Genomic DNA, 12402 nt, shown 5'->3' with positions numbered 1-12402 from the left:
AGGTACACAGAGGACAGATTAAAGCCTTCATGGTTGTACAAAGAGGACAGATTAAAGCTTTAATGAAGGTACACAGAGGACAGATTAAAGCCTTCATGTTTGTACACAGAGGACAGATTAAAGCCTTCATGGAGGTACACAGAGGACAGATCAAAGCCTTCATGGTTGTACACAGAGGACAGATTAAAGCCTTCATGGTTGTACACAGAGGACAGATTAAAGCCTTCATGGAGGCACTGTACTGGACCTGTGAATCACAAGAGACTGTTAGCCCGCTAAGCACAAGGCTAGGCTAAATCTCAAGGAGCTAACGCAGGTCTTCAGGTCTCGGGCACGGTTACGGCAGGCCGGTTTGGTTCTGAAGGGATTTTGTTTGTGACGGAACAGCATTGGTCCATCTGATTGTACTGCCCAACCCCCCTCTTCTTCTGTTGGGTAGAGTTATGAGGAGGAGCGGAGGTTGAGGTCAGAGGTGGAGATCAGGAGCCAGAGACTAACTCTTGAGCTGGCTGACACTAAACAGCTGATCCGGGAGGGAGACTACAAACGGGACAACTACGCTAACGTCAAACGGTGAGGGAGAGGAAAGGTCACCTCTGTTTTGATGAAGTATCCCTTGTCAGATCAAATGTCTGGAGAATGATTTGGCAAAAAAAATGGACTATTTGACTCGACAAATGTTTTCCCTCCCTCCCTCCCTCCCTTCCTTTCCAGTGAGCGTGACGCGTTTGAGTGTGAGGTGAGAGAGTTGAGGAGGAGACTGGAGCTGTTGGAGAACGACCATAACGTCCAGACCAGGGAGAGGAACGAACTGAGTGAAGAGGTTAGACGCCAGCCTGGATTACTACCTGCTACCCAGCACCTTACCGTTGCTTTTGTCTCACCTCCCCTTAGTGGAAGGTACTGGCTGGAGGTCCCTCTGCATTAGAGCATCTGCTAAAAGGACAACATGTCATGGAAAATGTCCTCCAGCTGTCAGTACCCCTCCTCCAGAAGGATAGACCACCTCCCTAACCCCTCTGTCCTCCAGGTGTCTACTCTGCAGCTGTCAGTACCCCTCCTCCAGAAGGATAGACCACCTCCCTAACCCCTCTGTCCTCCAGGTGTCTACTCTGTAGCTGTCAGTACCCCTCCTCCAGAAGGATAGACCACCTCCCTAACCCTAACCCCTCTGTCCTCCAGGTGTCTACTCTGCAGCTGTCAGTGCCCCTCCTCCAGAAGGATAGACCACCTCCCTAACCCCTCTGTCCTCCAGGTGTCTACTCTGCAGCTGTCAGTGCCCCTCCTCCAGAAGGATAGACCACCTCCCTAACCCCTCTGTCCTCCAGGTGTCTACTCTGCAGCAGTCAGTGAGCCTCCTCCAGAAGGATAGACCACCTCCCTAACCCCTCTGTCCTCCAGGTGTCTACTCTGCAGCAGTCAGTGAGCCTCCTCCAGAAGGATAAGGAGTATCTTCACAGACAGAGCATGGAGCTGAATGTCCGCTGTGCCCACCAGGAGGACCGCTTAGAGAGGCTGCACACCCAGCTGGACGACACCCAGAGGGCCAGGGAGGAGGTCTACGACAAATACGTAGCTTCCAGGTCAGTACCCCTCCCTAACCCTAACCCTTCTAGGTCAGTACCCCTCCCTAACCCTAACCCTTCTAGGTCAGTACCCCTCCCTAACCCTAACCCTTCTAGGTCAGTACCCCTCCCCAACCCTTCTAGGTCAGTACCCCTCCCTAACCCTTCTAGGTCAGTACCCCTCCCTAACCCTTCTAGGTCAGTACCCCTCCCTAACCCTAACCCTTCTAGGTCAGTACCCCTCCCTAACCCTTCTAGGTCAGTACCCCTCCCTAACCCTTCTAGGTCAGTACCCCTCCCTAACCCTTCTAGGTCAGTACCCCTCCCTAACCCTTCTAGGTCAGTACCCCTCCCTAACCCTTCTAGGTCAGTACCCCTCCCTAACCCTTCTAGGTTGGTACCCCTCCCTAACTCTAACCCTTCTAGGTTGGTACCCCTCCCTAACCCTAACCCTTCTAGGTTGGTACCCCTCCCTAACCCTTCTAGGTCAGTACCCCTCCCTAACCCTAACCCTTCTAGGTCGGTACCCCTCCCTAACCCTTCTAGGTCGGTACCCCTCCCTAACCCTTCTAGGTCGGTACCCCTCCCTAACCCTTCTAGGTCAGTACCCCTCCCTAACCCTTCTAGGTCAGTACCCCTCCCTAACCCTTCTAGGTCAGTACCCCTCCCTAACCCTTCTAGGTCAGTACCCCTCCCTAACCCTTCTAGGTCAGTACCCCTCCCTAACCCTAACCCTTCTATGTCGGTACCCCTCCCTAACCCTTCTAGGACGGTACCCCTCCCTAACCCTTCTAGGACGGTACCCCTCCCTAACCCTTCTAGGTCAGTACCCCTCCCTAACCCTTCTAGGTCAGTACCCCTCCCTAACCCTTCTAGGTCAGTACCCCTCCCCTAACCCTTCTAGGTCACTACCCCTCCCCTAACCCTTCTAGGTCAGTACCCCTCCCCTAACCCTTCTAGGTCAGTACCCCTCCCTAACCCTTCTAGGTCAGTACCCCTCCCCTAACCCTTCTAGGTCAGTACCCCTCCCCTAACCCTTCTAGGTCAGTACCCCTCCCTAACCCTTCTAGGTCAGTACCCCTCCCTAACCCTTCTAGGTCAGTACCCCTCCCCTAACCCTTCTAGGTCAGTACCCCTCCCTAACCCTTCTAGGTCAGTACCCCTCCCTAACCCTAACCCTTCTAGGTCAGTACCCCTCCCCTAACCCTTCTAGGTCAGTACCCCTCCCTAACCCTTCTAGGTCAGTACCCCTCCCTAACCCTTCTAGGTCAGTACCCCTCCCCTAACCCTTCTAGGTCAGTACCCCTCCCCTAACCCTTCTAGGTCAGTACCCCTCCCTAACCCTTCTAGGTCAGTACCCCTCCCTAACCCTTCTAGGTCGGTACCCCTCCCTAACCCTTCTAGGTCGGTACCCCTCCCTAACCCTAACCCTTCTATGTCGGTACCCCTCCCTAACCCTTCTAGGACGGTACCCCTCCCTAACCCTTCTAGGACGGTACCCCTCCCTAACCCTTCTAGGTCAGTACCCCTCCCTAACCCTTCTAGGTCAGTACCCCTCCCTAACCCTTCTAGGTCAGTACCCCTCCCTAACCCTTCTAGGTCACTACCCCTCCCTAACCCTTCTAGGTCAGTACCCCTCCCTAACCCTTCTAGGTCAGTACCCCTCCCTAACCCTTCTAGGTCAGTACCCCTCCCCTAACCCTTCTAGGTCAGTACCCCTCCCCTAACCCTTCTAGGTCAGTACCCCTCCCTAACCCTTCTAGGTCAGTACCCCTCCCTAACCCTTCTAGGTCAGTACCCCTCCCTAACCCTTCTAGGTCAGTACCCCTCCCTAACCCTTCTAGGTCAGTACCCCTCCCTAACCCTAACCCTTCTAGGTCGGTACCCCTCCCCAACCCTTCTAGGTCAGTACCCCTCCCTAACCCTTCTAGGTCAGTACACCTCCCTAACCCTTCTAGGTCAGTACACCTCCCTAACCCTTCTAGGTCAGTACCCCTCCCTAACCCTTCTAGGTCACTACCCCTCCCTAACCCTTCTAGGTCAGTACCCCTCCCTAACCCTTCTAGGTCAGTACCCCTCCCTAACCCTAACCCTTCTAGGTCAGTACCCCTCCCTAACCCTAACCCTTCTAGGTCAGTACCCCTCCCTAACCCTAACCCTTCAAGGTCAGTACCCCTCCCTAATCATGACCCAGAGGGCCAGGGAGGATGTCTAAGATAAATATATAGCTTCCAGGTGGGTACCCGTCAAGAGGTCTCCATCACCACCTGAAACCGGGCAGTGTGACTGCAGTACAGACGACCTGGAACGTCCCCAAAGGGCTGGACCAAGCTAGTCCTCCCTAACCCTTCCATGTCAGATCTCCATCGCCACCTGAAACCGGGCAGTGTGACTGCAGTACAGACGACCTGGAACGTCCCCTAAGGGCTGGACCAAGCTAGTCCTCCCTAACCCTTCCATGTCAGGTCTCCATCACCACCTGAAACCGGGCAGTGTGACTGCAGTACAGACGACCTGGAACGTCCCCAAAGGGCTGGACCAAGCTAGTCCTCCCTAACCCTTCCATGTCAGGTCTCCATCACCACCTGAAACCGGGCAGTGTGACTGCAGTACAGACGACCTGGAACGTCCCCAAAGGGCTGGACCAAGCTAGTCCTCCCTAACCCTTCCATGTCAGATCTCCATCGCCACCTGAAACCGGGCAGTGTGACTGCAGTACAGACGACCTGGAACGTCCCCAAAGGGCTGGACCAAGCTAGTCCTCCCTAACCCTTCCATGTCAGGTCTCCATCGCCACCTGAAACCGGGCAGTGTGACTGCAGTACAGACGACCTGGAACGTCCCCAAAGGGCTGGACCAAGCTAGTCCTCCCTAACCCTTCCATGTCAGATCTCCATCGCCACCTGAAACTGGGCAGTGTGACTGCAGTACAGACGACCTGGAACGTCCCCTAAGGGCTGGACCAAGCTAGTCCTCCCTAACCCTTCCATGTCAGATCTCCATCACCACCTGAAACCGGGCAGTGTGACTGCAGTACAGACGACCTGGAACGTCCCCAAAGGGCTGGACCAAGCTAGCCAGCCCTGTGGGCGCGTTCCAGCTCAGCTGTGTGTATTGCAGTCCCCTGTCCTGATGATCAGATTTCACAACGCCTACCTGGAGAAGTGCTTTACCATCTTAGGAACCTTCTTGATGATACATTACTTTACCAAAAGTATGTGGACACCTGCTCGTCCAACAGATGGAGTTGGTCCCCCCCCCTTTGCTGCTATAACAGCCTCCACGCTCCTGGGAAGGCTTTGCGCTAGATGTTGGAACATTGCTGCAGGGACTTGCTTACATTCAGCCACAAGAGCATTAGTGAGGTCGGGCACTGATGTTGGGCGATTAGGTCTGGCTCGTAGTCGGCGTTCCAATTCATCCCAAAGGTGTTTGATGGGGTTGAGGTTAGGGCTCTATGCAGGCCAGTCAAGTTCTTCCACACCCATCTCGACAAACCATTTCTGTATGGACCTCACTTTGTGCACGGGGGCATTGTCATGCTGAAACAGGAAAGGGCCTTCCCCAACTGTTGCCACAAAGTTTGAAGCACAGAATCGTCTAGAATGTCATTGTATGCTGTAGCGTTAAGATTTCCCTTCACTGGAACTAAGGGGCCTAGCGCAAACCATGAAAAACAGCCCCAGACCATTATTCCTCCTCCACCAAACATTACAGTGGGCACTATGCATTCGGGCAGATAGCGTTCTCCTGGCATCCACCAAACACAGATTCGTCCATCAGACTGCCAGATGGTGAAGTATGATTCATCACTCCAGAGAACACGTTTCCACTGCTCCAGAGTCCAATGGCGGTGAGCTTTACACCACTCCAGCCCCTCTTGGCATTGCGCATGGTGATCTTAGGCTTGTGTGCGGCTGCTCAGCCATGGGAAACCCACTTCATGAAGCTCCAGACAAACAGTTTTTGTGCCGATGTTGCTTCCAGAAGCAGTTTGGAACTCGGTAGTGAGTATTGCAACTGAGGACAGACTTGCTCCTAGACGTTTCCACGTCACAATAACAGCACTTACAGTTGACCGGGGGCAGCTCTAGCAGGGCAGACATTTGACGAACTGACTTGTTGGAAAGGTGGCATCCTATGACGGTGCCACGTTGAAAGTCACTGAGCTCTTCAGTAAGGCCATTCTACTGCCAACGTTTGTCTATGGAGATTGCATGGCTGTGTGCTCGATTTTATACACCTGTCAGCAATGGGTGTGGCTGAAATAGGCGAATCCACTCATTTGAAGGCGTGTCCACGTCCTGCTGTGTATATATATATATATAGTGTGTGTTTTGGTTGAAGGACCTGCTTTCATTTTGTATTAGGCTGTGTTATGCAACATAATTCATAAACCTCCTTTAAAATGTAAACCACATGAAGACCTGATGTTAGCATCTAAAAACTGTTCCGCTCCGAGACATTACAATATGATATAATATACTGGTTGTTCCACAGAATATACTGGTTGTTCCACAGAGACCAATACTATAAGATATAATATACTGGTTGTTCCACAGAGACCAATACTATAAGATATAATATACTGGTTGTTCCACAGAGACCAATACTATAAGATATAATATACTGGTTGTTCCACAGAGACCACTACAAGACAGAGTACGAGAATAAACTTGCTGAGGAGCTGGAGAACATTCGTCTGAAGACCAGCCAGGAGATCGACAGCCTGCAGAGGACCTCCAAGGAGATGTACGAGAGAGAGAACAGGTGAGATTATAGAGATGTACCAGAGAGAGAGAGAACAGGTGAGATTATAGAGATGGACCAGAGAGAGAGAGAACAGGTGAGATTATAGAGATGGACCAGAGAGAGAGAGAACAGGTGAGATTATAGAGATGGACCAGAGAGAGAACAGGTGAGATTATAGAGATGGACCAGAGAGAGAGAGAACAGGTGAGATTATAGAGATGGACCAGAGAGGGAACAGGTGAGATTATAGAGATGGACCAGAGAGAGAACAGGTGAGATTATAGAGATGGACCAGAGAGAGAGAGAACAGGTGAGATTATAGAGATGGACCAGAGAGAGAGAGAACAGGTGAGATTATAGAGATGGACCAGAGAGAGAGAGAACAGGTGAGATTATAGAGATGGACCAGAGAGAGAGAGAACAGGTGAGATTATAGAGATGGACCAGAGAGAGAACAGGTGAGATTATAGAGATGGACCAGAGAGAGAACAGGTGAGATTATAGAGATGGACCAGCGAGAGAACAGGTGAGATTATAGAGCTGGACCAGAGAGAGAACAGGTGAGAACAGGTGAGATTATAGAGATGGACCAGAGAGAGAGAGAACAGGTGAGATTATAGAGATGGACCAGAGAGAGAGAGAACAGGTGAGATTATAGAGATGGACCAGAGAGAGAACAGGTGAGATTATAGAGATGGACCAGAGAGAGAACAGGTGAGATTATAGAGATGGACCAGAGAGAGAGAGAACAGGTGATATTATAGAGATGGACCAGAGAGAGAACAGGTGAGATTATAGAGATGGACCAGAGAGAGAGAGAACAGGTGAGATTATAGAGATGGACCAGAGAGAGAGAGAACAGGTGAGATTATAGAGATGGACCAGAGAGAGAGAGAACAGGTGAGATTATAGAGATGGACCAGAGAGAGAGAGAACAGGTGAGATTATAGAGATGGACCAGAGAGAGAACAGGTGAGATTATAGAGATGGACCAGAGAGAGAACAGGTGAGATTATAGAGATGGACCAGCGAGAGAACAGGTGAGATTATAGAGCTGGACCAGAGAGAGAACAGGTGAGAACAGGTGAGATTATAGAGATGGACCAGAGAGAGAGAGAACAGGTGAGATTATAGAGATGGACCAGAGAGAGAACAGGTGAGATTATAGAGATGGACCAGAGAGAGAACAGGTGAGAACAGGTGAGATTATAGAGATGGACCAGAGAGAGAGAGAACAGGTGAGATTATAGAGATGGACCAGAGAGAGAGAGAACAGGTGAGATTATAGAGATGGACCAGAGAGAGAACAGGTGAGATTATAGAGATGGACCAGAGAGAGAACAGGTGAGATTATAGAGATGGACCAGAGAGAGAGAGAACAGGTGAGATTATAGAGATGGACCAGAGAGAGAGAGAGAACAGGTGAGATTATAGAGATGGACCAGAGAGAGAGAGAGAACAGGTGAGATTATAGAGATGGACCAGAGAGAGAGAACAGGTGAGATTATAGAGATGGACCAGAGAGAGAGAGAACAGGTGAGATTATAGAGATGGACCAGAGAGAGAACAGGTGAGATTATAGAGATGGACCAGAGAGAGAGAACAGGTGAGATTATAGAGATGGACCAGAGAGAGAACAGGTGAGATTATAGAGATGGACCAGAGAGAGAACAGGTGAGATTATAGAGATGGACCAGAGAGAGAGAGAACAGGTGAGATTATAGAGATGTACCAGAGAGAGAGAACAGGTGAGATTATAGAGATGGACCAGAGAGAGAGAGAACAGGTGAGATTATAGAGATGTACCAGAGAGAGAGAGAACAGGTGAGATTATAGAGATGGACCAGAGAGAGAGAGAACAGGTGAGATTATAGAGATGGACGAGAGAGAGAGAACAGGTGAGATTATAGAGATGGACCAGAGAGAGAACAGGTGAGATTATAGAGATGGACCAGAGAGAGAACAGGTGAGATTATAGAGATGGACCAGAGAGAGAACAGGTGAGATTATAGAGATGGACCAGAGAGAGAACAGGTGAGATTATAGAGATGGACCAGAGAGAGAGAGAACAGGTGAGATTATAGAGATGGACCAGAGAGAGAACAGGTGAGATTATAGAGATGGACCAGAGAGAGAGAGAACAGGTAAGATTATAGAGATGGACCAGAGAGAGAGAGAACAGGTGAGTTTATAGAGATGGACCAGAGAGAGAACAGGTGAGATTATAGAGATGGACCAGAGAGAGAACAGGTGAGATTATAGAGATGGACCAGAGAGAGAGAGAACAGGTGAGATTATAGAGATGGACCAGAGAGAGAGAGAACAGGTAAGATTATAGAGATGGACCAGAGAGAGAGAGAACAGGTGAGATTATAGAGATGGACCAGAGAGAGAGAGAACAGGTAAGATTATAGAGATGGACCAGAGAGAGAGAGAACAGGTGAGATTATAGAGATGGACCAGAGAGAGAGAGAACAGGTGAGATTATAGAGATGGACTAGAGAGAGAACAGGTGAGATTATAGAGATGGACCAGAGAGAGAGAGAGAACAGGTGAGATTATAGAGATGGACTAGAGAGAGAACAGGTGAGATTATAGAGCTGGACCAGAGAGAGAACAGGTGAGAACACGTGAGATTATAGAGATGGACCAGAGAGAGAACAGGTGAGATTATAGAGATGGACCAGAGAGAGAGAGAACAGGTGAGATTATAGAGATGGACCAGAGAGAGAACAGGTGAGATTATAGAGATGGACCAGAGAGAGAACACACTTGCTTGTTCTGAATACAGTGCTGTGTCCACTGGGGGGGGCTCTTTCACTGAGTTTGTTCTGAATACAGTAATGCACTCTCCTCAGAACATGTATTCTGAGATTCAACAAATTGCATGGTTGAGTGCCCCTACAAATGCACCTTACTCCCTATTTAGTGCCCTGGCCCTATTCAGTAGTAGTACACTACTTTTTGCCCCCTATTCAGTAGTGCACTACTTTTGACCAAGACCCATAAGTACCATTTGAGAGACAACCCATGTCAACATGAAGATGATTGGTTGTTAATTCTGCATGGTTTTAATTCTGACCTGTACTGCTTCTTTCTGTCCCCTAGGAACCTTCGTGAGACGCGTGACAACGCAGTGCTGGAGAAGGACAGAGCGATGACAGCAGAGAGAGACACACAGGCCAGATACGACCAGCTACTAGAACAGTAAGAGAGAGAGAGACAGGCCAGATACTACCAGCTACTAGAACGGTAAGAGAGAGAGAGAGACAGGCCAGATACTACCAGCTACTAGAACAGTAAGAGAGAGAGAGAACAGGCCAGATACTACCAGCTACTAGAACAGTAAGAGAGAGAGAGACAGGCCAGATACTACCAGCTACTAGAACAGTAAGAGAGAGAGAGAGACAGGCCAGATACTACCAGCTACTAGAACAGTAAGAGAGAGAGAGAGACAGGCCAGATACTACCAGCTACTAGAACAGTAAGAGAGAGAGAGACAGGCCAGATACTACCAGCTACTAGAACAGTAAGAGAGAGAGAGACAGGCCAGATACTACCAGCTACTAGAACAGTAAGAGAGAGAGAGACAGGCCAGATACTACCAGCTACTAGAACAGTAAGAGAGAGAGAGACAGGCCAGATACTACCAGCTACTAGAACAGTAAGAGAGAGAGAGACAGGCCAGATACTACCAGCTACTAGAACAGTAAGAGAGAGACAGGCCAGATACTACCAGCTACTAGAACAGTAAGAGAGAGAGAGACAGGCCAGATACTACCAGCTACTAGAACAGTAAGAGAGAGAGAGACAGGCCAGATACTACCAGCTACTAGAACAGTAAGAGAGAGAGAGACAGGCCAGATACTACCAGCTACTAGAACAGTAAGAGAGAGAGAGACAGGCCAGATACTACCAGCTACTAGAACAGTAAGAGAGAGAGAGAGACAGGCCAGATACTACCAGCTACTAGAACAGTAAGAGAGAGAGAGACAGGCCAGATACTACCAGCTACTAGAACAGTAAGAGAGAGAGAGACAGGCCAGATACTACCAGCTACTAGAACAGTAAGAGAGAGAGAGACAGGCCAGATACTACCAGCTACTAGAACAGTAAGAGAGAGAGAGAGACAGGCCAGATACTACCAGCTACTAGAACAGTAAGAGAGAGAGAGAGACAGGCCAGATACTACCAGCTACTAGAACAGTAAGAGAGAGAGAGACAGGCCAGATACTACCAGCTACTAGAACAGTAAGAGAGAGAGAGACAGGCCAGATACTACCAGCTACTAGAACAGTAAGAGAGAGAGAGACAGGCCAGATACTACCAGCTACTAGAACAGTAAGAGAGAGAGAGAGACAGGCCAGATACTACCAGCTACTAGAACAGTAAGAGAGAGAGAGACAGGCCAGATACTACCAGCTACTAGAACAGTAAGAGAGAGAGAGAGACAGGCCAGATACTACCAGCTACTAGAACAGTAAGAGAGAGAGAGACAGGCCAGATACTACCAGCTACTAGAACAGTAAGAGAGAGAGAGACAGGCCAGATACTACCAGCTACTAGAACAGTAAGAGAGAGAGAGACAGGCCAGATACTACCAGCTACTAGAACAGTAAGAGAGAGAGAGACAGGCCAGATACTACCAGCTACTAGAACAGTAAAAGAGAGAGAGACAGGCCAGATACTACCAGCTACTAGAACAGTAAGAGAGAGAGAGACAGGCCAGATACTACCAGCTACTAGAACAGTAAGAGAGAGAGAGACAGGCCAGATACTACCAGCTACTAGAACAGTAAGAGAGAGAGAGACAGGCCAGATACTACCAGCTACTAGAACAGTAAGAGAGAGAGAGACAGGCCAGATACTACCAGCTACTAGAACAGTAAGAGAGAGAGAGACAGGCCAGATACTACCAGCTACTAGAACAGTAAGAGAGAGAGAGACAGGCCAGATACTACCAGCTACTAGAACAGTAAGAGAGAGAGAGAGACAGGCCAGATACTACCAGCTACTAGAACAGTAAGAGAGAGAGAAGACAGGCCAGATACTACCAGCTACTAGAACAGTAAGAGAGAGAGAGAGACAGGCCAGATACTACCAGCTACTAGAACAGTAAGAGAGAGAGAGAGACAGGCCAGATACTACCAGCTACTAGAACAGTAAGAGAGAGAGAGAGACAGGCCAGATACTACCAGCTACTAGAACAGTAAGAGAGAGAGAGACAGGCCAGATACTACCAGCTACTAGAACAGTAAGAGAGAGAGAGACAGGCCAGATACTACCAGCTACTAGAACAGTAAGAGAGAGAGAGACAGGCCAGATACTACCAGCTACTAGAACAGTAAGAGAGAGAGAGACAGGCCAGATACGACCAGCTACTAGAACAGTAAGAGAGAGAGAGACAGGCCAGATACTACCAGCTACTAGAACAGTAAGAGAGAGAGAGAGAGACAGGCCAGATACTACCAGCTACTAGAACAGTAAGAGAGAGAGAGAGACAGGCCAGATACTACCAGCTACTAGAACAGTAAGAGAGAGAGAGACAGGCCAGATACTACCAGCTACTAGAACAGTAAGAGAGAGAGAGAGACAGGCCAGATACTACCAGCTACTAGAACAGTAAGAGAGAGAGAGACAGGCCAGATACTACCAGCTACTAGAACAGTAAGAGAGAGAGAGAGACAGGCCAGATACTACCAGCTACTAGAACAGTAAGAGAGAGAGAGACAGGCCAGATACTACCAGCTACTAGAACAGTAAGAGAGAGAGAGAGACAGGCCAGATACTACCAGCTACTAGAACAGTAAGAGAGAGAGAGAGAGACAGGCCAGATACTACCAGCTACTAGAACAGTAAGAGAGAGAGAGACAGGCCAGATACTACCAGCTACTAGAACAGTAAGAGAGAGAGAGAGAGAGCAGGCCAGATACTACCAGCTACTAGAACAGTAAGAGAGAGAGAGACAGGCCAGATACTACCAGCTACTAGAACAGTAAGAGAGAGAGAGAGACAGGCCAGATACGACCAGCTACTAGAACAGTAAGAGAGAGAGAGACAGGCCAGATACTACCAGCTACTAGAA

The 12402-nt window shown here is 49.3% G+C and overlaps 1 protein-coding gene across 1 annotated transcript in view; it reads left to right on the top strand.

The window, feature by feature from the left end:
- Positions 1–9524, top strand: part of LOC123485430 (progesterone-induced-blocking factor 1-like) — a gene marked incomplete at its 3' end in the record, with an annotated part of 29308 nt that extends 19784 nt beyond the window's left edge. The window contains exons 5-9 of the mRNA XM_045216334.1: positions 440–573; positions 715–823; positions 1402–1583; positions 6210–6335; positions 9426–9524. Of these exons, the coding sequence (XP_045072269.1) occupies positions 440–573; positions 715–823; positions 1402–1583; positions 6210–6335; positions 9426–9524 (650 nt within the window). The remainder of the gene's footprint in view (positions 1–439; positions 574–714; positions 824–1401; positions 1584–6209; positions 6336–9425) is intronic.
- Between the last annotated feature and the right edge of the window lie 2878 nt (positions 9525–12402).

The sequence above is a fragment of the Coregonus clupeaformis genome, unplaced genomic scaffold (assembly GCF_020615455.1).
Source record: "Coregonus clupeaformis isolate EN_2021a unplaced genomic scaffold, ASM2061545v1 scaf0686, whole genome shotgun sequence".
Lineage (NCBI taxonomy): Eukaryota > Metazoa > Chordata > Actinopteri > Salmoniformes > Salmonidae > Coregonus > Coregonus clupeaformis.
The sequence above is the reverse complement of the archived record's forward strand: the minus strand, read 5'-3'. Positions and strand labels throughout refer to the sequence as shown.